The sequence below is a fragment of the Carassius auratus genome, unplaced genomic scaffold (genome assembly GCF_003368295.1).
Source record: "Carassius auratus strain Wakin unplaced genomic scaffold, ASM336829v1 scaf_tig00001731, whole genome shotgun sequence".
Classification (NCBI taxonomy): Eukaryota; Metazoa; Chordata; class Actinopteri; order Cypriniformes; family Cyprinidae; genus Carassius; species Carassius auratus.
In genome coordinates this window covers 11,582-37,270 of record NW_020523387.1, presented here as the reverse complement: position 1 = coordinate 37,270, position 25,689 = coordinate 11,582, and the positions used below count along the sequence as shown (strand labels likewise).

The following is a 25,689-nucleotide window of genomic DNA, read 5'->3' as shown; positions in this document are numbered from 1 at the left end:
TGTTTCTACGTGTATTTATGCTTTGATTTGAAAGAAAACAGCACATCTTCGTAGAATTGTTAAATAAAGTCATTATTTTTGTTTTCTTCACCTACAAACAGTAGTCTCGTAGCTTCATAACATTACGGTTGAACCACTGATGGCAGATGGACTATACTGACAATGCTTTTCATACTTTTCTGGACCTTGATAGTCTAACTTACTTGGCAGTCAATGGGACAGTCACAAGACTTCTGGTTTTCATCCAAAATATCATAAATTGTGTTGCCAAGATGAACAAAGCTTTACGGATTTGGAATGACATGGGAGTAAGTGATTTACTGTGTGACTAAATTTTCCTTATGGGGTGGAGTATTCCTTTAAGTTCAGTGTTAATGTAGTATGTATTACATACTCCCTGTATAGTTACTTGCTGAAAACAGACATTATTCTGAACTCATACCAAAAATGGTAATAGCACTTGCTCATTAACTTTTTGTTGCTTAATCGCTTATCAAAGGTCCTGAAGGAAGTTCGAGATGAAGATTGGGATTTGGTGAACATTGTTCACACCCTGACCAACAGAAGGAGAGGGGAGGCATCTATTACCTATGCTGAAAGCCATGACCAAGTTAGCAATTTGTCAATTTGAAACTCAATTTTAGCTGGTTACCATTTACCATTTGGTGTTTTACTCTCTTTATATAAGATCACACATGCTCAAATCTCTACACTTGTTTCTAGGCCTTGGTTGGGGACAAATCATTGGCATTCTGGCTGATGGACAAGGAGATGTACACCAACATGAGTGCTCTTACTGCCATGACGCCTGTTATAGACCGTGGCATCCAGCTGCATAAACTCATCCGTCTCCTTACTCAGAGTCTAGGAGGGGAGGGCTACCTCAACTTCATGGGTGAGTCTCCTTGGAAACCAGTTTTGCTGGATACTTGATGCATTTCTTTAGTGTGCCTCCACCAAGGAAGAGGGATTGCTGGCATTCTTGGCAGGGGTAAACTAGTTTTGAAGTTGTAAGGCACATTGAATCTCAGGCTGATCATGTGCTACTGGATCTTCCCCTTGAGGATTTTTTGAATGGATTTCCAATGGTTAGTAGTTCCCAATATTGGTGTGGTTGAGAGGCATTACAGTTTAAAAAAAATAGACGTCTATAAAACTATAAAATAAGACACTATCTCAGACAAGTGGCCAAAAAGAAAGCTAAGTAAGTGTGTACATACATCACAACACAGGAAAGAAACTACACTCAAAGATTGCTGTCTGGATGGGTAAAGATGTCTTTCATTACAAGCGCACTTCTCTTCTATCAAATGCATAAAAGCATTTCACTTTGTCTGCTCATCCATGTCTGTGCGACAGTACTGAAAACAGTAATATGTCCAAAGGTCACCAGCTTTGTATCTCTCCATCTGCAAATAGTAAGTAAAGGCACTCTGGTATAATTGCACACAAAAGGCGAGTGGCAGAGCACATTCAGAGAGGAAAAAAAAAGGAATGTATGCCTGAGACTCGAAACAGTCAAGGCCAGACGGCAAACAGCAGTGCCATCAGATCGATGGCAAGGCATTCATTTAGCCCGTGTTGAGCGAGAACAAATTGTTCGAGCAAAAGAATCAATCTGACATGTCAAGCCTTAAGCTTCTCATCCTAGAAAAATTCCTCTTAACTAAAAGTGAGAGAAAGAAAAAAAAAACATTTGGTGAACATGGAAAAGGACATACCTGCATTTTAAAAGGTAATTGTGGAAACGTCAAAAATTTGCTCCTTTTTGGAAGGCAGAGAATTTTGTGTGATCCCTGTGTTATGTGTATGTTTATTTTGATGGTATGGGTCAACTTCATATTGATTTTTGTATATATTACTTATAGAAACATATTTAAAGCAGCCTTTTTTGTGGAAGTCTGGGTTTTTCATAATTGTGACTTTATATCCATATTTATATTATTTTAAACTTTACCTCAGTTATTTCTTTATTTTTTTTTATTTTTTAATAAAAACAAAAACTAAGCATGGTTGTGTAAGATAGTAAGCTGAACAAAAATGTTTCATAGTATACAGAAGCCTGGGGCTAGTTTTTACGCACTTTACTGAATATTTCTTAGGGTGAAATTGTTTATTTAACTAAGTTTCTATATTGGAACAAGCCTGGAAGTCTTACAAAAAATCTATTGGACATTTCCATCCATGCTGTACAGGAAAAAGAAACCATTTAACAAACACAGGTCATCTTTTTGTGTGCATGTCGTCAAACTATTTGGTAACCCTTATGAAAGAAAAATATATTGCAGTATATTGGAAATATCATGTAATATATTAGGCATATATTCTTATTTAGATTTATTTTTTTTACAATATATTGCAATATATTGAAAGTGGCAATCATTTGTATATTTTGCAATATATTATATAATATATGTATCATCAATATATTATTAAATGTATTCAAATATATCAAATATTATAAAATAAAAAGGGAAAATAATATATTACAATATATCACAATATATTTTAAGAAATACAGTTTTGTTCAAAATAATAGCAGTACAATGTGACTAACCAGAATAATCAAGGTTTTTAGTATATTTTTTATTGCTACGTGGCAAACAAGTTACCAGTAGGTTCAGTAGATTGTCAGAAAACAAACAAGACCCAGCATTCATGATATGCACGCTCTTAAGGCTGTGCAATTGGGCAATTAGTTGAAAGGGGTGTGTTCAAAAAAATAGCAGTGTCTACCTTTGACTGTACAAACTCAAAACTATTTTGTACAAACATTTTTTTTTCTGGGATTTAGCAATCCTGTGAATCACTAAACTAATATTTAGTTGTATGACCACAGTTTTTTAAAACTGCTTGACATCTGTGTGGCATGGAGTCAACCAACTTGTGGCACCTCTCAGCTGTTATTCCACTCCATGATTCTTTAACAACATTCCACAATTCATTCACATTTCTTGGTTTTGCTTCAGAAACAGCATTTTTGATATCACCCCACAAGTTCTCAATTGGATTAAGGTCTGGAGATTGGGCTGGCCACTCCATAACATTAATTTTGTTGGTTTGGAACCAAGACTTTGCCCGTTTACTAGTGTGTTTTGGGTCATTGTCTTGTTGAAACAACCATTTCAAGGGCATGTCCTCTTCAGCATAGGGCAACATGACCTCTTCAAGTATTTTAACATATGCAAACTGATCCATGATCCCTGGTATGCGATAAATAGGCCCAACACCATAGTAGGAGAAACATGCCCATATCATGATGCTTGCACCTCCATGCTTCACTGTCTTCACTGTGTACTGTGGCTTGAATTCAGAGTTTGGGGGTCGTCTCACAAACTGCCTGTGGCCCTTGGACCCAAAAAGAACAATTTTACTCTCATCAGTCCACAAAATGTTCCTCCATTTCTCTTTAGGCCAGTTGATGTGTTCTTTGGCAAATTGTAACCTCTTCTGCACATGCCTTTTTTTTAACAGAGGGACTTTGCGGGGGATTCTTGAAAATAGATTAGCTTCACACAGACGTCTTCTAACTGTCACAGTACTTACAGGTAACTCCAGACTGTCTTTGATCATCCTGGAGGTGATCATTGGCTGAGCCTTTGCCATTCTGGTTATTCTTCTATCCATTTTGATGGTTGTCTTCCGTTTTCTTCCACGTCTCTCTGGTTTTGCTCTCCATTTTAAGGCATTGGAGATCATTTTAGCTGAACAGCCTATCATTTTTTGCACCTCTTTATAGGTTTTCCCCTCTCTAATCAACTTTTTAATCAAAGTACGCTGTTCTTCTGAACAATGTCTTGAACGACCCATTTTCCTCAGCTTTCAAATGCATGTTCAACAAGTGTTGGCTTCATCCTTAAATAGGGGCCACCTGATTCACACCTGTTTCTTCACAAAATTGATGACCTCAGTGATTGAATGCCACACTGCTATTTTTTTGAACACACCCCTTTCAACTAATTCAACTAATTGCCCAATTGCACAGCCTTAAGAGCGTGCATATCATGAATGCTGGGTCTCATTTGTTTTCTGAGAATCTACTGAACCTACTGGTAACTTGTTTGCCACGTAGCAATAAAAAAATATACGAAAAACCTTGATTATTCTGGTTAGTCACATTGTACTGCTATTATTTTGAACAATACTGTATATTGGTAAATATATTTTCCTTTCGTAAGGGAAGTTGCCAAACAGTCTAATATAGGCTTTGGAAAAAAAATCTTAAATATAAATAGGCTATTTGTAGATTTAAATCATAATGTGACAACAGCCCCAAATACAATGTGACTCCTAAACTATTGTCTAGTGATTAGATGTAGAACAGAAAATGGTAAATTATACTTTTTAAGTAACCAAATTATGAACTAATGTAAACTGTGTAAAGAAGAACTTGGTGGAGCAGAGCAGGTTCATTCTGGTTGTTCAGGTGAAAGACTAGACTGCACTCCTTCTCAAATCAATGCTCAGTTTTTCTCAAATCCATCCACACAAACACATCGATCTCTCTCCCCACTAACACTGTTAATTAGCATGCGGCTACATCATCTCCTACACCAGCCGACATGCTAGCACAGCTCTGTAAATATTCCAGCCCATTTCAGAGGTCGCTGTTTGAACTGAGAGAGCTAGTTCAGACTTGGCAGATCAACATCCACTGCTTCATAAGATGGTTGTGCTGCACTTCCATTCCTCTCTGCCCTCTTTCTCTCTGGATCATTGTGCTATTGGACATTGATGTTAGCAGTGTTCCTCTTCTGATTAGTAGTTCTCTCTCATTGACTTTGGCTCCTCTCCAAGGGAACTAGAGAACTGATCAAAAATTGCTATGCCTGTCTGCCTCTGCTGTTTGTTATTACATCCATCATCGCAGGTTGCTGTTAATAAAGCTGTGCATGTAAATAGAGGGTATTCAATTGGTATTCAAAAGATGGGAGACAATTCAAATCTGATGTTGATCCTTGTGCCCTGATGGATGGATGGATGGATGGATAGATAGATGTAGGTTACAAGTTATCAGTTTTAAATGTAATAAGTAGAATAACTATTCCAGCTACTTTTTTAAAGTAATGTAAAGGAATCGCATTGATTCCTGACACCAATTACTGTCATTGAAATTCTTCATCTCTTGAATCAAGATTATAATCTTTTCATTTTAAAGCAAAGCCACCACAAAATCAAACTTTAGCACCCCTTTTTACTTTGAAATTGAGTTTAAAGACAGATTTAAAAGCATAATAAGAAATAGTAAATATAAGTGCTGTCAAACGATTAATCGCAATTAATCGCATACAAAATAAACTTTTTGTATGCATAACATATATGTGTGTGTTCCGTGTATATTTATTATGTATGTGTAAGTACACTTTTTTTTATTTACATGTCTTTATTTATATCCATATATTATAAATAAATATGTTCGATATATAAACATAAGATATTTTTCTTGAGATAAAATATATAAATATATATACATATATGCATGTGTGTATATTTATATAACATCTAATCTAACATCTAATATTTATCATTAAATTTAACAATTAGATATAAAGTATGATATTAGACAAGAGCACAAAAACACTCCAGGAATATTAAACAACTTTTTCTTTTTCCCAACATGCCAGCAGAGCAAATAATCCACCAATTTAAACCCACTATCTGTGCACATCCAAGGATTCGGGGTTAGCGTGGGAGAAATAAGAAGAAAAAAAAATGAAAGTTTCAAGCAAAACGGAGGTTAAATAAATACAAGAACAAATCAGCCTGTCACTGGAGTGTGTGGAAGTGGAAGCAGGAAAACACCAGTCCTGATTAATAGAAATTTCAGCGGGAGATCAGAGAAGCATTAGCCTGACAGCGCGGAGGCTGCCAGACAAGGCCTGAGAAGCACACAGGAAGGCAATGTGCCTGAAGAGGCTTTAATTGAATTTGAAAAGGCTGCCATTTTCTTCATGCAGTGAACGAGTTTCGTTTGTGGGCGTGAAGTGTTGGCCTCTATTTATTTACTTTCTGTTTTAAGTATCTCTTCAGTATTTTTCAATGGCAGAGGGAAGGTTGAGAACTCTGGAACAAGGAACAAAACATGCCATTCCCCTCTTCTGTTTGTTTCCGTTTTGTTCTTGGATATCTCTTGCTAGTCTGACTGCTCTAGCAGTTGTCCATTTGTTTTACGAACATTGCGTTCTGTTCCTGCTAGTTCATTAGGAAGTTATTTTGCTGTTGAAACATGGAGTTAAATTTTATTTTGCTTACATTTTTCTGAAGTAAGACAAGCATAAATAGTGCTAAAAGCCATGTTGCGGATGCATATTTAGGGAACAATTCAATATTTTGTCAAGGGAAGCCAAAATGACTATTTTCACTTGAGATTTGGAGCCAAATTACAGGGCTGCATCATTTATGATTTAAGGTATATTAGTAAAATCTGTTGACTTGTGCCAGTGGTGAAAGTTAACCACCCCCAATGTTTGCATGCCTGTCACTTAAGAAGTATAAAAGTTATCTTAACAGCCTTTTACATACTGGTTCTTAAACTTTTACTTTGTCACCTTCATTTAATGGCCCTATTTGATTTAGTCCCAGAGATGCTCTCAATACAAATCTGTGAGTTATTTGTTAAACTGTGAACAGTTTTAGTTTACAAAAAACAGATGTGGGTCTGAACATTTGCATAGGACATACCTGTCTGAGTGGCAAACTAATTTTCTTCCAAGGTTTGCTCAAGAAGTATTAAAGTTCACAGTATCCATTTAGATTCTGGTTCTTTTTCTGGAAGTTTTTTTAATGGTGTTTTCATCTATAAGGCTATAAATGGCTTCAGTCCCCAAAAAATATGGGGATTTCCCAGAGTAATGCATTTGACCAATTTGTTGATAACCTGCTTGGTCACTTTGCATAATAATTGTATTGTTTCTAAAGGAGGAATGTCAGACCTCTGAATGAGTGGACTATGGAACCCAGCTGCATTATTCATGGACTTGAAGATGATCCTGACCTGGACACTAGCTGTTGAGCAGAAAGTTTCCAAACAGTGTGAAATATTTCCCTTGAAAAGTGCGCTTTGCAATTGTTCCTTACATAAATGCCACTTGTGTTTTATTTTATCTACTGCAATGACATTTGTGCTTTTTAAGGGTGGCTTAAGTAGCTATATACATTTTGGGGCTGGTGTGTATGTGTATTTGTGTGTGTGTTATTAGTTTTGCGGTGAAGTGAAGGCATATGTTTGCTCCTACTGGAATAGAAAGGGAGTTATTCCTCCCATTAAACAGACTCCTACTCCCCCTAATTAAGACAGGAAGAGCAGACAGCAGGCCAAATTGCACACTAAACAAAAGCATCCAGACACACAGACTAAGTTTATAAGCATCCAGCCACAGTTGGCTCCTGGTTATTAAGACAGAACTTTGGAGGGTTATTTTGGCAGAAGACTTATACCCAGCAGAGAAACCGCAAGGTTGTGGCCTTTGTGATGCAAAAGAGTCTTGATCTTAATGTTTTGTTGTCTAAATGTGCCTCTTGTGACTGTCACTAACATAATGCAAAAAGTAACTTTTTGTATGCACAAGCAAAATGTTGTATAATGTATGAAATTAGCATATTCAGTGGTGCTTGCCAAGGCAAACGCTTTTATTATTGCTTCGATTTGGACTACAGTGCATAATTTGTCTTAAATTGTACCTCAGATTATTATTATTATTATTTTGCTATGACATTTCAAACTGGACATAATGTTTTCGCCTGATAGAGGATAAGATTCTCTGAAAAAATATCATAAAATCCAGCATAAGTGAAGAGTGAAGTCTTTTGAAATACGATGTGGCATAAACTAAAGCACTTTACTATGGTTGACAATCTTCTGCTGTGATAATGCACTGAAAGAAAACCTGTATTCATTTCTTTCTTGTAAACAACCCCTTTAAATCATTAGCATCAAAAAGTCAGAAGGGTAAGAGTTAAGAGATAGAAATGTATGTGACAGTTTTTTTTAATGGATAAAATGTAATTTTTAGATATATACAGTATGTATCTGAATAGGGTTTCCAGATACACTTGACTGATCATAATATCCTACAAAGCCAATTAGATGTGTGGAGGAAGTTGGAAGCGTACAATTAATTACCTGTTGTTTGGTAAGGTAATTCAAAAGTAACAGGTAGCCTTGAATGAGGATAATTACATCTGAAAATGTAATTTCTCATCAAGTCACACTTCATTTATTAATACATACTTTTAATGCTCCTCGCCTATTATGCACTGAAAATGCACATCATTCTCAAAAATCTTGTTGTACTGTTAGAACACTATATGACCGTGTTTTTTATTCTCTGGCCATAATCCAGACTGAGCCACCACTAGCCTCATCTGTTAGTCTCGGTTCTACAGAGGCTGCATACAAGTCACATTATCTTTAACAGTGAAGGAAAGAGCTTCTTTCTTTGACTTCAAATTGACACTGAACTCAAAGACCATCTAATCTCCACCTTGCAGCTTGTTACACATGAAAGAGATGGAGAGCTAAAAAGAAGTCCATTTCTTATTTATGGGTTCATTTGGAGGGCTTTTCATGCAAACTATTTAAATCCCATTGCTGCTCACCAGGATCTTTGGCCTCACGCTTTAGTATACCAAAGAGAAACTTGACTTCAAACATCAATGCACGTCAAATCAGATTATGGGCTTAGTGAAATCTTAAAAGGGAAGTGTGTGTGTGTCTCTGTGTATGTGTGTCATGCATGCTCTTTGTGTGGTTACTTGAGTGTGGACTGCCTAATCAAAAATGAAAATAGTATGCTTACACTAATTGATAAATCGGACCCGGGCCTGTTCAGAAGGTCTCACTGGGAAGCCGCATAGTTGGGTCCCGATGCTTCTGATCAAGCTCTTTTGTTGTCTTAATGCACTCTTGTGACTCACACAAACAAAAGCAAAATGTGCATTTTATATGCATCAGCATTTTGTAAAGTGGCAAAATTAGCATTTTTGTGGCGCTTGCTAAGGTAAACATTACCGCTCATACTTACAGGACTTTGACTTCCACTTCTTAGACTGTTTGTGCTATAAACATGAATAATACCTGAATATGTTTGAATTCTTAAGGAAATGCTAATACTTTTCACCTAAACAGCCAAAAAGAGTAAAGTTTTGCTATCTGTCTGTCTGTCTGTCTGTTGTTGTTGTCGTTGTTGTACAATTCTATTCTATTGTTTTATTTTTGATTCAGTGCATAAGGCCTACAAGTTCTAAAATTTGGGGAAATAATTTATTTATACTCATTTACATTGTTACAAAATTTCCTATTCCTATTTTTTTTTTTTCTTTCTACTCATCAAATAATATTAAAATAAAAATTGTAATACGGTTTCCACTAAAATATTAAGCAGCCATTATCAAAAATTATACTAGTAATAAAAAGAAATGTTTCTTTAACTGCAAATCAATATGTAACCTAGCCCAGTTAATGAGCTTCCAGGTAAACCATGTATATAGAATAAACCAGCAGTGAGGACTAAGGTATAAACGCTTTTACAGAGCAGTTTTATTTCACAAGTCCCTGATAGGCATAAAAACACATAATCGAAAAGACAAAATAAACCAACCCAGGCAGTACATCGAGGTACAAGTGGAGTGAAGACCTAATACTCCAAAACAAACCACTACATCACCACAGCATTTACCTATGTGACACCCGCACACCAAACCACTGCATCCAATAAAAGTAAACACCACACGTGCGCCCACTGTCCCTCAAGTGCAACCGCCTGGGAAAAACCTAAAACAAAACAAAACACTTTTAACAACCAACTCAACAATTCCTCATTCTCATGAATACCATGCTAGGTCATTACTCCCCACAAATATTAACAAAAAGAGACTCACTCGTCATTCGTTTATCACACTTAAAACACACTTCCAGCTGAGTTCAAGAATTCATTAAAACCTCATATAAAATAAGTAGTAAAAAAACCAACTCTAAATTAAACAGATAACAATCGGTGCCAGTCCTTGTTTTAGTAGTTTGTGCCTTCCAATAATACATTAGTAATCAGCTCCGCTCATGATGAATCAAAATGCTTGTTTTAGCAGTTTGCATTATGCACTGAATCAGCTCGCCCCCTGAACAAACAAAGAGCCCAGCTTCCCGTTCACCTTCTCATCTTCTGATCGTTTGGCCTACTTTAAATAAGCGGTTTCACCTGGTCTTGTTTGCGTGACAATTAGTTCTAGCACCCCTACCAGTCATGCCTCACCCAATTCTTCCCCAGGTCCTAGTGTCCCCCTCTCTGCCACATATCTCCTCCTCAAATTTCGTTGACGTCCCGTCGACAGGACAAAATAAATTTTTTTTTTTTTTTTTTTTTTACATCTCCATGGAATAGGGGAGCTACAAATCTGCATGCCAAAACCCTTACAGTTCCGTTTCTAATAGACGACTTGGTCGTGGCAAGTGATGTGGGTTAGAATGGTGGCCTGCTGTCGCTCTTGAAGTTCTCCTCAACTCTTCTTGCTGTCCAGTTTCTTTTTGGGCCGCAACTTCAGGTTGGTTGTACCCGCTCCGCTGACCCTCCGCTGGGGAATGTGCGGGAGACACAGGGTTATTGAGATGACAATCTGTCACAGTACGGAAAACCACAAAAGAATGATTCGGACTCTCCAGATCCGGTTCAGTATTTTGACTGGGAAGTCCCAAATCCTCCATTTCCAACACGGGAACATTCACTGGTCGCAGTTCTGTCCTATGAATATTCCGCACTGGTCCATCACCTTCCACTGGGACAACAGTATACACAGCATTTCCATCACTGGGGCACCTTACCACTTTAAACACTGTGGGGTCCCAGAAATCTTGGATCTTTTGGCGACCTTTCCTTCTGTGATCTCTCTTTACAACTAATTGTCCTAACTCAAGTTCTGGATTCTTAACGGTCACATCATGCTTCCTTGCTCTCTGGTCAGCAGCTGCTTGAAGTTGATGTCTTGCATCCTGAAATACACACTTCAATTTCTCCTGGTGCTCTGTGATCCACTCACCAATCCTCCCTCCTTGCAGGCTCTCCTGCCCCAGGAGAAAATCTACCGGTAGTTGTGGTTCCTGTCCAAACAGCAACATGTGAGGGGAATAGCCAGTAGATTGATGCACTGTTGTATTATAAGCAAACAACATTTGTGGAAGGTGAACAGGCCAGTTGCATTTTTTTTCAACAGGCAAAGTGCGAAGCAAATCATGAAGTGTTCTATTAAAGCGTTCACACTGGCCATTACCCTGTGGCCTATATGGTGTTGTTCTTGTCTTAACTACCCCATACATGGAACAAAGTTGTTGAATCAGCATGCTTTCAAAACACCTCCCTTGGTCCGAATGGATTTGGCGGGGTACTCCAAAAATATAAAACCAGTGATTTACCAAAGCCTCTGCTACACTACTGGCAGATTGATCCTTGGTAGGGATGGCTTGCGTGTACTTCGAAAAAACATCAGTCAATATTAAAACATTCTCTTTTCCATCGGATGAAGGCTCTAAAACAGTAAAGTCTATTGCCAAAATATCAAGTGGTTTAGAAGCCAATAGATGGCCCATAAAACTGCGTACCCTTGGCTGAACGGCCTTGGCCAGTGTGCATCTTTCACAGTTTTTACACCATTGTTCAACATCTTGATTCATACCTGGCCAATAACATCGCCGTCTCACCAGGTTTGTTGTTCTCTCAATCCCTTGATGCCCATGTTCGTCATGAAGACTCGTTAACACATCCTCTCTTAACACCTCTGGAAGCACCAATTGATGAATTTCCTTGCCTCCCTCCTGTGGCATAAGTCGTCGATAGAGAGTCTCATTTTTCTCCAGTAGCTTATTCCATTGCCTACAAAGTTCTAATAATTGTGGAGATGCAGCCTCTCTCTCTTCCCGATTTGGGCTTCGCTGACGCTTCCAGAACACCAGAAAAGGGCCTATCACTGGATCTGCAACCTGCAACAGTTTAATGTCCCCCTTTGTTCTTGCTGGAAGGGTTGTCACTGACTCCTGGGTAACCTGCATGTCTGGGCTACTCGCCTCTTGGATAGCCTGTGTCAACAGAACTGGCAAAGGGGTTAATGGGGCAATAACTTCCATCGTTGCATCAACATACTGGCGAGATAGTGCATCGGCATTGATGTTTGCCTTTCCGGGCTTATATCGAATCTCTAAATCAAAGGCTGCCAGTTGTGATGCCCATCTTTGCTCCACTGCTCCCAATTTTGCCGTTTGATAATAGCTCAATGGGTTATTGTCGGTAAAAACGAGACATTTATTTCCCAACAAATACTCCCTGAACTTATCGGCCACTGCCCATTTCAGGGCTAAAAATTCCAATTTCATGGAACTATAATTTTGCATGTTACGTTCAGCTTTTCTCAGTCCTCTGCTTGCATATGCTATAGGCCTTACTTTACCGTCTTGTTCTTGCGATAGTACCGCACCCAGTCCATTATGGCTTGCATCTACTTCAAGAATAAAAGATTTCTTGAAGTCTGCATAAGCTAACACAGGAGCAGATACTAACTTGCTCTTTAATGTTTGAAATGCATGTTCACATACGTCAGTCCACTGCTCTAAGGCTTTCTTTGACGTACCTCTGTGATTTTTAGACAGCAAGGCAGCGACCAGAGTATTTAACGGCTGCGCTATTTTTGAGAACCCTGCGACAAAGCGGCGATAATAGCTTGCAAAGCCCAGGAATGATCTTAGCTCTTGAAGATTTTGAGGTCTTCTCCACTTTGCCACAACTGCGATCTTGTCTGGATCAGTTGACACTCCATCAGAAGACACCACATGGCCCAAGTATTTCACCTTGTGTTGAAAAAATGAACACTTAGGCAACTTTACTCTCAGATTCTCCTTATAAAGTCTGCGCAGGACCAACTCCAGTCTTTGTACATGCTGTTCAAAAGACGACGAGAACACAATTACATCATCCAAATATAGCAGCAGGGACTGAAAACTCTGATCTCCAAAAATGCGCTCCATAAGTCTTTGAAAGGTACTTGGTCCATTACATAGGCCAAAAGGCATACGATTAAATTCAAATAATCCAAATGGTGTGCAGAATGCGGTTTTGGAACGATCTGCCTCCGCCACAGGGACTTGGTTATAGCCACTTGCTAAATCGAGAGTGGAAAACCATTTGGCCCCAGACAGTGCATCCAGGGATTCATCAATTCTGGGAAGGGGGTATGCATCCTTCCGAGTCTTAGAATTCAATTGCCTGTAATCCACACAAAGCCTCAACGTGCCATCTTTCTTCTGGACCAAGACAATGGGTGAGGCATACGGACTGCAACTCTCCCTAATAATCTGTGCTTCTAAAAGTTGCCGAATATGTGCCTTTACAGCCTCATACTGGGAAGGGGGTATTCTCCTATAACGTTGCCTAACTGGGGCCTTATCAACTACTGGAATCTGGTGTTCTATTAAAGTAGTACAACCTAAGTCACTTTCTCCTTTAGAAAAAACTCCTCTATATTTAGACAAAAGATTTTTTACTATTGCCTGTTGTTCATGAGTCAAATTTGTAAGATCTACCACATCAAAACCTTTCAACTCTGGCTCTACTTCCGCAGTATGTTGCTTAATAGAGGCGATCCACCCATCTGGAGTAAATCTTTCCTCAAAATCAATAATTTCAGAATCAAACATATCTGCAAGATACAACCCCCCCAACAATGCTCGTGGTTGTAAATATGCAATCTGAGTGCCAACGTTTACAACGGGAATATTTGTTAACCCATTCTCCATGGTCAATAACGCATGGGAAAGTAGTTCAAGTTCAAGTTCAAGTTCATTTATTTATATAGCACATTTAAACAGCCACACAAGACAGACCAAAGTGCTTTACAGAACAAGCATATAAGAATAAAAGCAGAAAAACACACATAGAGAACAACTAAGCTAAGATTAATTATAAAATCAAGAAGCAAATGTAGAAAAAAATAAATAATAATAATAATAAGAACAGTCTAAGATAAGTAATCAATATGCTAACGAGAATAGATATGTTTTGACCAGAGACTTAAAAACAGGGAGGTTGGGAGCAGTTCTGATCTCTAGAGGCATGGTGTTCCACAGACAAGGCCCTGCCACCGCAAAAGCACGCTCCCCTCTACGCTTAAGTCTGACACGAGGGACTACCAGCAGTGCCTGGTCGTGGGATCTGAGACTTCTGGACGGAATGTACGGATGAATAAGTTCAGAGAGATAAACTGGTGCTAGGTTGTGTAAAGATTTGAAGACAAAGAGAAGAATTTTGAAATCTATTCTCTGCCGGACTGGTAACCAATGTAAAGATCTGAGGATGGGAGAGATATGGTCATATTTGCGACAATTATGGATGAGTCTGGCTGCCGCATTTTGGACTAACTGAAGACGGGAGATTTGAGAATCTGATATACCGCAATATAGTGAGTTGCAATAATCCAGTCGACACGTGATGAAAGCATGAACCGCCATTTCCAGAGTTATTGGAGTGAGAAAGCCTTTGATTTTAGATAGTAAGCGAAGTTGGTAGAAACCAGAACTGACTACAGATGAGATGTGTTTATCAAACTTTAAAGACTGGTCAACAAGAACACCTAAGTTCCGCACTTCTGTAGATTTAAAGGGAGATAGACCTCCCAAGTGTGGGCATGTGAACTGGGACCTTTCACTCGGGCTGAAAACAATGACCTCGGTCTTATCATCATTAAGGGATAGGAAATTTTGAGCTAGCCATGCCTTCACCTCCTCTAAGCATAGATGAAGAGAGTTTAGTGCTGCAGGATTATTGCGCTTGATTGGAATGTAAATTTGGGTGTCGTCTGCATAAAAGTGAAAAGATACACAGTGTTTCCTAAAAATTGTGCCCAACGGTAGCATGTAAAGAGAAAATAGAGAGGGAGCCAAAATAGAGCCCTGTGGAAGACCACATCTCAGGGGTGCCATGGAGCTGGAAAAGTTTCCCATTTTTACTAAAAACTTTCTGTCAGTAAGGTAAGACTGGAACCATGACAGGACAGAGCCTTTTATGCCCACCCACGTCTCCAGTCTAGCTAGCAGAGTAGGGTGGTCAACGGTGTCAAAAGCCGCCGACAGATCTAGGAGAACTAGAACCACAGTGTCTCCACAGTCAGTGGAGAGATAAATGTCATTTAGCACTCGCAGGAGAGCGGACTCAGTGCTGTGGGCAGTCCTAAACCCAGATTGAAAGACCTCATATATACAGTTATTTGACAAAAAGTGTTGGAACTGATCCAACACGATTTTCTCTAATAACTTGGAAATGAAAGGTAGGACAGAGATGGGCCGGTGATTTTTTAAAACAGAAGGATCCAGTGAAGGCTTCTTGAGCAAAGGAGTGACCGTAGCCACTTTAAGATTGGCCGGAACAGATCCAGTGCTTAGACACTTGTTAATAAGGGATACCATACCTGGACCCACCGTGTTTGTGATTAATTTTAAAAATCTCGGGTGAATGATATCATTTGGGCAGAATGAAGGTTTGAGCTTAGCGCTCACATCCTTCAGTGTCTGGAGGTTAATGGGAACAAAAGCCTCCCAAACACAGGAGGTACGTGGCCTAATAGGGGGGAGAGTTAATTTAGGGCAGATACTGGTCCTTAATGTAGTGATTTTGTTAATAAAAAATCTCTGGAAGTCTTCACATAGAGCATCTGAGGCAACAGACAATTTAGCAGATGGGTTTAAAACAGAATGAATGACAGAAAACAAGACCTTAGGGTTAGAGTGATTGGATTCAATTAAGTTTGAGAAGTATGCAGCTTTAGCTGATTTAGCAGTGTTCTGGTAAGCTGTAAGAGAGTCTTTGAACATGCGGAAGGAGACACTTAGCCTGTCCCGTTTCCATTTGCGTTCGGCCTTTCTACATGTTTGTCTTTGGAGACGAGTGTCAGAATTTTGCCACATATCTGATTTTGGTTTGGGTTTGTGAGGCTTAAGAGGAGCAGTCACGTTTGCTACTTTAAGCCAGGCAGAATTTAAAAGGCTAAGATGCTGATCTGCATCCAGGTCAGATAAAGGTTGGTCCAAGTGCCAGTGAGAGCATAACTCAGTAAAGCACAAGTCGAAGTTTGTGTTGAACTGAGGAGAATAGAACCGTGACATAACAGGATCAGTAGTGGGTTGAGAAAGCTCCAGAAGAGACAGTGAGAATAAAATAGGCTTGTGATCAGAGAGAGGAAAATCAGAGATAACAATATCAGTGACATTAATCCCATAAGATAACACAAGGTCCAGTGTGTGGCCCTGAGTGTGGGTAGAGTTTTTGACCCACTGCAGTAGGTTAAAAGCATCTATTAAGTCAAGAAACTCCTGCGACAGGGAGTTTGAAAGACAGCAGACATGAATATTGAAGTCGCCCAACAAAAGGAAGCGATCATAATTTGTGGCAATGTTGCCAATGAACTCAGTGAATTGGAGTATAAAATCCTTAGTGAAGAGTGGAGGGCGGTATATCACCCCAATACAGATGGGACCATTCCAATCTAGGTGGAGAAGCTGAGTTTCAAAGGTGGGGAAGGCCGTTGCAGGGACCAGCCGGCAGCGTGAGGAGAGAGAGTTATTTAAAATAGTTAAAATCCCACCCCCGCGTCCATTAGGACGAGGAGAGTTAAAAAATGTACAGTTTGCTGGAACCAGATCTGATAAGGGAGTTAAATCACCGACCTTTATCCATGATTCTGTGATGAACATAAAATCCAAGTTGTGTGATGAGTAGAAGTCGTTTAATAAAAAGGTCTTATTCACCACGGAGCGGGCGTTTATTAGCGCCAACTTAGGTGGAGGAATAGACACGTGAGATGACGGCGCTTTTCTCAATGAGCGCAGATTTTCGTGATTTACTCCGTTCCGCCGGGCACGTCGGCCAACACTGCGGAGATCAACCTGAGTGGCAAGACTCAGATGTAGAGGGAAAACAGGACGAAGACATCGGTAAACCGCGTCCCGCGGGTGCCATGCTACAGATCTGCGTCCAAACGAAATGTCAGCTTGTAAATAAGCTTTCAGTTTCGTCATGTAACCTCCGCGGCAACCTCGTTTCCTCCTTCGCTTTCTCCGCACAGTGTTTAGCGGCCACCGGCAGATATCGTGCAGGAAGATAGTTTGGGGAGGCTCGTATGGTTTGTGAAGTGGGCATTCCACGTCCACGGTGTGAAAGTTCGCGTAGTGAAAGTTCGCGTATGAATCCCCAACGGAGATGCGGATGTCTAGGAGAACATGCTGCAGACGGCAAGCCAAACACACAGGCGCCATTTTGAAAACTCTTAAGTAATATTCCAGGAGGCAAATGGGTTTCATCAGAATCAATTGGTTCCAAATAAACTAAAGATCTACTGTCAACTTTACCTTTAGGTCCAGTTGCAGGTACTAACACCAAACAGCCAGCTGGAATTGGAACTGGGGCTTTAGACTGGACACGAACTTTCCCCACACAACTGGAGGACTGGTCCTCCAACTGCTGGCATCTTAACATGGCTTCTTTCCACAAATTGTTATCCTGCAACTCAGACAAAACAAAAGGCAAAGCTACCCCGTGCTGACAAAGGAGCTGCTGATAACACTGGGTAAGAATATTCATTCCTACCAAACCGGGGGTACTTTCTTTTTGTTTTGAAAATGTAGGGCAAGGTGAATCTTTAACCACTAGAATCCCACAGTTTGAAATGATCTGTCCTTGTACCATGACATCCAACTCCATGTATCCAATATATGGAATATCTAAACCGTTTGCAGCTTTCAATTTCAACCAATGGCAACTTTGTAGTTTCTGTGGGCCCAATCTCTCAAAATTCTTGGAAAAACAGCTCTCTGTAATTGTACTAACCATAGAGCCAGTATCTATAAGACATAGTATTGGCACCCCTCCCATAACCACCTCGGTAACTGGACAGGGCGCAAGAAGGTTTGGCATTACTGGTACAGGCTCTACAATTGACTCCTGCTCACCCTCTACTACATGACTTTCAACTGCAACCACTGCCGATAATTCTGCCTCAGATTGATTAGTTTGCCTTCTCTTTGGTCTAAACTCATTTGGCATAGATGTTCGACAGTAAAGGGCTAAATGGCCTGACCTATTACAACGTAGACATTGTCGTGACGCAGGGACTGACTGGTTTACGGAGTGGTTAATTATAGCCTCAGCCTGGGGACTACAATGAGAAACTTCAAATCTGGCTTTAAAAGATTCAAAACCTTGCGTAAGGGCGCTGATCTGCATCTGTTGTTGTTTAAGAATATTTTTTATTTCTGTCAATTCAACATCTCTCTTATCAACAACTACCGCATTGCAATCGCTCAACTCCATATTGGCCTGCCTAAAGACTGAAGTGGAATTTGTTTGACCATATTCAACTTCGCTTTCTTCTGACCATCGCATCGCTTCCTCTCTGATTTGCCACAGCGAAATGGTAGGAGTCTGCCGTACTAATTTTTTCAACTCACGGCGCAAGAACACACTCTTCACATGCTCTACAAACTGGTCTCGAACAACCCTATCTGGATTAGAGACACAGTCAGCATTAGTATTTACAATCAGCTCCATTAAATACATAAGTGCATGAGAATATTCACACAATGTCTCCCCCTCCCGTTGTTTTCTATCAAAAAATTGTTGTTGTAACTTCACATAAGATTTACGGCCACTGTACATATCAGTAAGGATCTTAAAGATTCTCTCAGGTACATCTCTCTCACTACGTGGACGTAATTTAATCTCCATTCGTGCCTCCCCACCCAAATGGTCTAATAAAAACTGGACTTTTTCAGTCACTGTACAATTTCTGTCCTCAATATAAGCTCGTACCTCCTCCACCCAGTCCTCAATCGTAACACTACTTAACTCATCATTACCATAAAACTTAGGACATTTACGTTCTCTAGGGATAAACACAATTTTCTCAACAGGCACATGGTGTCCAGTGGAGGTACTCGGCCGAGAGGCATCAGGCTGCAGGGGAGCGGACCGTTCTCTCAGCAAACGTTCATTAGTGGCTTGAAGTGCCTCCAACTGTTCCCTTAGTGCAGAGAGTTGCTGCTCCATGTCATCAGCCATTCAACAATCCTTGATGAACAACAGTTAGTGTAAAGAAAATTGTTGGGTAGAGGGAAAAGAAATTTAGTGTCTTAGATGTTGCTCCAATCCAGGTTCACCCCAACAAATGAATCCTCTTCTTGCACCGATTGTTATCTGTTACATCAACCTTACGACTAAATCAAATTCACACTGAATTTACAAAACATAACATTAAGACCGCTGGTTACCCTGCCGACTACGCCAGATTGTAACCTAGCCCAGTTAATGAGCTTCCAGGTAAACCATGTATATAGAATAAACCAGCAGTGAGGACTAAGGTATAAACGCTTTTACAGAGCAGTTTTATTTCACAAGTCCCTGATAGGCATAAAAACACATAATCGAAAAGACAAAATAAACCAACCCAGGCAGTACATCGAGGTACAAGTGGAGTGAAGACCTAATACTCCAAAACAAACCACTACATCACCACAGCATTTACCTATGTGACACCCGCACACCAAACCACTGCATCCAATAAAAGTAAACACCACACGTGCGCCCACTGTCCCTCAAGTGCAACCGCCTGGGAAAAACCTAAAACAAAACAAAACACTTTTAACAACCAACTCAACAATTCCTCATTCTCATGAATACCATGCTAGGTCATTACTCCCCACAAATATTAACAAAAAGAGACTCACTCGTCATTCGTTTATCACACTTAAAACACACTTCCAGCTGAGTTCAAGAATTCATTAAAACCTCATATAAAATAAGTAGTAAAAAAACCAACTCTAAATTAAACAGATAACAATCGGTGCCAGTCCTTGTTTTAGTAGTTTGTGCCTTCCAATAATACATTAGTAATCAGCTCCGCTCATGATGAATCAAAATGCTTGTTTTAGCAGTTTGCATTATGCACTGAATCAGCTCGCCCCCTGAACAAACAAAGAGCCCAGCTTCCCGTTCACCTTCTCATCTTCTGATCGTTTGGCCTACTTTAAATAAGCGGTTTCACCTGGTCTTGTTTGCGTGACAATTAGTTCTAGCACCCCTACCAGTCATGCCTCACCCAATTCTTCCCCAGGTCCTAGTGTCCCCCTCTCTGCCACAAATATAATTATAATTTCTAGAAGAATTGTGAGACTTAAGACTGTAATATTGTCTGCTGGAAATTCAGGGATAAATTACATAATATATATATATATATATATATATATATATATATATATATATATATATATATATATATATATATATATATATATATATATATATATATATATATATATATTATTATTATTATTATTATTATTATTTATACACAATATTGCTGTTTTTACTTTATTTTTGTGTAAGAAAGAGAGAGACTTTTTTTCAACCCCAAACTTTTAATTGGTAGTGTAAGAACATTCAAACTTAATGGATTTTAAACTTTTCCAAAACTTTCAAGGTATTATCAAACCAGCATTCAATGTTTGTACTGACAGTCTTTGCTTTTAGTAAAAATTGAGCAATATGAATTTGTATTGCAATACTTCATCCTGTTTGTCACCTCAACTGAAACTGGAATTTAAAAGACATTCTCAATTCAATTCTTCAACATACTTGGCAACCACATTGCAATACACATAAAAATAGTCAGAACACCTGGCAATGTCCCACAAAAACTTACTGCTGCACGGTTGAGCTTTGCATGGGTGTTTTCTTCAGAAAGTATACAATTCTACTTTTGCTTCTGTAACTTTTCAATCTATAGATTGTAGCATCTGCTACCGGCTGTCAGAAAAAAGATAATGGAGCCGTTAACCTGCACCTGGACAGCAGCAGTCCTTCTGGCCTGGATGAAATCCATCTCCTCTATATCCTGCCAAGTCATAGCTCCCATATTGATCTAAACTGTGAAAGATACAGTTCGAGCACTGTTACCTGTCAATCAACCGGTGTTATGAAGTGAGCTTTATATATCTTTCAAAAAGACTCATGCATACAACTGCAGGATTTTGCACAGGCAGTGAATCTATGGAGCATCGCAGTTCAATCAAGCTAAACCTTCATTCAGGAAAACCATGTTGCCGCAAAACAGCAGATGTGTTGGGCTCAAACTGCTCTTTCAGTGCTGTCCCATAACTTTCAGAAGTACGGTGTCAGTGCAAGCATTGAATATTTTAAGATTATCTTAATATATATGCAGGTGGAGAGCAGTGGACGTCCCTTATCACTGTGTCTGTATTCGGTGCATGGGGCGGCAGGATAAGGCGCATGACGGAGGCGACAGGGGCCGTAAGAGAGACAAAGTGTCTCGTCATCTTCACTCTCTTCGTTTAATTTTTGAGTCTGAGCTGTCACGGTTCTTTGTGCAAGTGTCCGCCACTGCTTGCCTATGCTCTGTCTCTCTCCGGTTGACACATGATATGACTCTATCAGAATTATTTGCTGCAGAAGGTCCCTGTGCACATTAAGTAAAGTTCAAGTGGATGCTAAGGGGTTTGATCGCTCTGATACTCTCCCTCTTTCTCTCTTTTTATTTCTTCTTCCTGCCATGGATCATTCACTGTCTCAGTGTCCTTTTCTGCTGCTGCTCTTTCTCATTTCTTGTTAATCAGTGAATGTCTATGAAAGGATTTCGGAGTAGAAATTTAGCTAGATGCTTTAACTGAGAAAGAAATGCTGTTTGGATCAAGAAGAGAAGAAAGCTGTGGCTCTTAATCAAAAAGAAAATATTTATATTGTTGAAAATACAATTATTTTAACCCTTCTGTAACCCTTATTTTTAATCATATTCTTATTCTTAGTATTATTATTATTAGTAGTAGTAGTACTTTATATAATTGTCATTCTTTCATATTATTATATAATTATTTAATTTGTGTGGGTGTGTAATGTGTAGTAGCATTTACGTAGCTTATTTATTTATTTATTTATATGTAATTTGTAGTCATATTTACATAGCTTAAAGTATTAAATGCAATTATTTATTTATTTGTTTACTTACCAATATTACTTGTTCCTTACTATAAATTCATGTATTGTCATAAACTCCTACAAGACATCTTTCAACAAGACTACAGTTTCTATCACTTATATGAAAGAAAGAAAGAAAGAAAGAAAGAAAGAGAACCTTGCTTGGAGATCTTTAGATAAGGCTGATTTTCTGCCTGTTGATGGCCAAGCATATATTGTAATGCTGGTAAAATTAAAAATAAATCTTATTTAGTTAAAAAACAGTGCAGCGTAAGAAAATCTCATGAGAAAAGGACCCGTAGGGGATGTAAGTTATAAAATTTTCATAACACACAAAATTACCTTAAAATGCTCCGGGGTGGGTTTTCTTGTTGGTGAAAAAAGCTTTCACCAGCTTTTGCAATCTTCATTTTTCAAACTTTTCTTTCTCCAGGTAACGAGTTTGGCCATCCGGAATGGCTTGACTTTCCCAGGAAAGGAAACAACGAGAGCTACTATTATGCCCGTCGCCAGTTCAACCTTGTGGACACTGAGCATTTGCGATACCGACAACTCTACGCTTTCGACCGTGACATGAATCTTACAGAAGACAAATACGGCTGGCTAGCAGCCGGTCAGGTGAGATGCACATACACACATTTTCTAAATGTGCATGTCTCATACTGGCTTTAACCTACAGAAGAAATCCAGTGTAAATCTCCTTGCTGAATCTCTCCTTGCCATCTGTTAAACTGTGGGGAGCTATTTATCTGCCATAATAAATGGGATGTGAAATGCATGGCCCATATGATAATGAAATTGCATAATACAGCCAACCAGGCATGACTCTCCATAGCAGGAAGTCTATTTCACACACACACACCTTGCACTGAAGACAGCAGAAAGAAGATTACAACTGCATTAAACTGTATAAAACCCTGTCAAACCACAGTTTCTGTCCAATATATGTCTCAACAAAATCAGAGACTCATATTGTCTTTAAAGACAGAGATTTAAATTTAATTAACAATCAAAGAGATGTCGCAGTCTGACATTGTCAAAAATCTCAATATGAATTCAAATATATATCATTGTACTCTTCCAAGAGCATATTATCTAAGCTAGTCCATTCAAAAATAGCTTTATACCGTTTTGAGAAAGGAGAAAACAAATCTTAAACCAGCAGGCTCAAATGTTTTAGTTGGTTTAAAAGCTGATCTCGCAACCTGTCCAAAAAGTTTTATTAGATATTATTAGAATTCATCTAATAATAAAAATCATTATATAATCATTATGAAGTATAATTGTTTTAGTTAAAATGTATTTATTTTATGTTGTTTTTCTTATTCTTATATGTAATAGTAGAAGGATTGATTGATTGAAAGATGAATATGAGACAAAACTACAGAATGTCACATTTTATTATTGTGTGATACAACACAAAGATGTTTTACCATAAGAAACTCAGCACTTTTCCCTATCTGATGCGAGCAAAACTGTTGGAAAAGTTGCCACACAGGTCTTTCTAAGTGTTCAGCTGTGTCCTGTTGAATTAATTCTACAGATATTAAAAGCAGGGAATGTGTCATATCAGTTATTTCCAATGCTTCTGCATTCTAAGTCTTGCATTCGATGATGACACACGCAAACCAAGATGAAGACGAGGAAGCCGATTCTGAAAGAAAAACAAGCAATTTGGATGCTAAAAGAAAAGCGGAAGTCAATTAGAACTATAAGTGACTATATAACTATAATGAACATGAATTTCACCAGCTGAAGAGAAGACTAAAGACAGAAGCTCCCCAAAACAAGCAACAGTTGGAATTGGCTGCATTAAAGGCTGGAGAAAAGCATTTCAAAGCATAAGACCAAGAGTCTGGTGATGTCTATGGGTTGCAGACTCACTGCTCTGATTTGCATGGAAGGGATCTGAAACTAAATATCAGCTTTTAATCTTTTACATCTGCCTTAAAATCAACTGCTCCAATACTTATGCTCACATCGAATAGTGGGATGAACTCTGTAACAATCTGTAGTTTTGTCGCATATTCATCTTTTAATCGTATTGACTCCACAGCAGAGAAAGCAATTTTGTCTTTACTGTTCCAGTACTTATGGAGGGCACTGTATATACATCAACGATTATTTTTTTTTTTAGCGAGATTAATCGCATTATGTAAAAATTTAAATAATGAATCCAAAAGTAGTTTATTGTGCACTTTTTCATTTAATAGTACTGCTCTATGAAAAAAAAATATATATTTTTTTTTGCAAACACTTTAAACAAATAAGGTTCTTATTTATGACATTATTTCTTTTACATAGTAGTAGTTAAAATATTAACATTTTTAAAAAGTTAAAATATTTATTGTATGTCAACTTTAATTTAATATAAAACTTACTGTCACTGCCAGGGCATTAACGTTTTTATAGAAAATATTTTGTCATAGAAAAACAAGTTATGCTCAAAGTCCAGAGCCTCGATCATAACATTATAACAGGCACCTTCCGAGTAAGAAAACCTGCACTGGGCCAAATGCAGCACAGTGCGGTGCTGGACAATACTTGATGGGCTAGTGCTGGAGCAGGTTGTGCGAGATAAGGGTGTATCTCACTAGGCAATCTTAACCGTGACCAAGCACGTCTGATCCCCAAAGCCCGGTTCGTTGGACTAGTGTGATCGCGATTCTCGACTGCCTTCAAGTGCTATCGGAAATTTCCTATTCCCCACTTATGAAGTTGTGATAGAGAAATTAAAAACATTTATTTAGCGAAAAAGAGATGATGATGATGATGACATTTATAATGTTACAAAATATGCTGTTCTTCTGACCTTTCCTTTCATCAAAGAAACCTGGAAAAATTATACGCCATAATAATAAAAAAAAGAAGAAGAAGAAATGTATTATCTATAAATGTATATAAATGTATATGTATAATAATAGCAAATCAGAATATTATGATTTCTGACTGGAGTAATGATGATAAAAATGCAGCTTTTATTGTTCCCAATAAACTGTCTAACTGCACTCGCAAGTGAATCTCAAGTTGAGTGGCCACTTTTGAAGCCAGATTGGTTGCTGTCCAGGAGGTTGTTCTGTACAAGAAACATACAGAGTTGGTTGAACTAAAGCATTCTCATCCCAAGGCATCATATACTAACACTTTTGACATTTCGTCAACCCTCTAGCGTCAATATTAGACGCAGATTATGGGTTAGGGTTAGGGTTAGACCGCTAGGGGCCTTCTGGCCCATATTTATCTGCGTCTAATATTGACCCTAGAGGGTGCCATGTGCATAGGATGTTGACGAAATGTCAAAAGTGTCAGTATATGACGCATTGGGATGAGAATGGCCTGGTTGAACAAACTCGCTCAATTGTCTTTGCAATGATCGGTAGAAGGGATACCGGTCTGTAGTTTCCTAAATGTGCTGGATTTAGAGATGGTTTCTTAAGCAGTGGGCTTACCTTCATGTTTGACAATCATATACTTAATTTGCATCTTGCTTTTGTTTCTAACAGGCAGCAGTCACGACTTTGAATCAAACTGACAAGGTGATCGTGTTTGAACGCTCAAACCTGTTGTTCATATTCAACTTTCATCCCTGCAACAGCTACATCGACTACAGGGTGGCAGTGGAGCATGCTGGGAAGTATCCTTTCACCAGAGATCTCCAGAAGACTAGCACATTATA

General features: G+C 38.8%; 1 protein-coding gene across 1 annotated transcript; it reads left to right on the top strand.

Moving 5' to 3' along the window:
* Positions 1 to 302: 302 nt before the first annotated feature.
* On the top strand, positions 303 to 25,689 carry LOC113069521 (1,4-alpha-glucan-branching enzyme-like; the record flags this gene model as incomplete). Its single annotated transcript, XM_026242646.1, has 5 exons — positions 303 to 308; positions 500 to 610; positions 724 to 895; positions 22,447 to 22,631; positions 25,517 to 25,689. Coding segments are annotated over exons 1-5 (647 nt in total), but the record flags the coding sequence as incomplete, so codon positions are not given.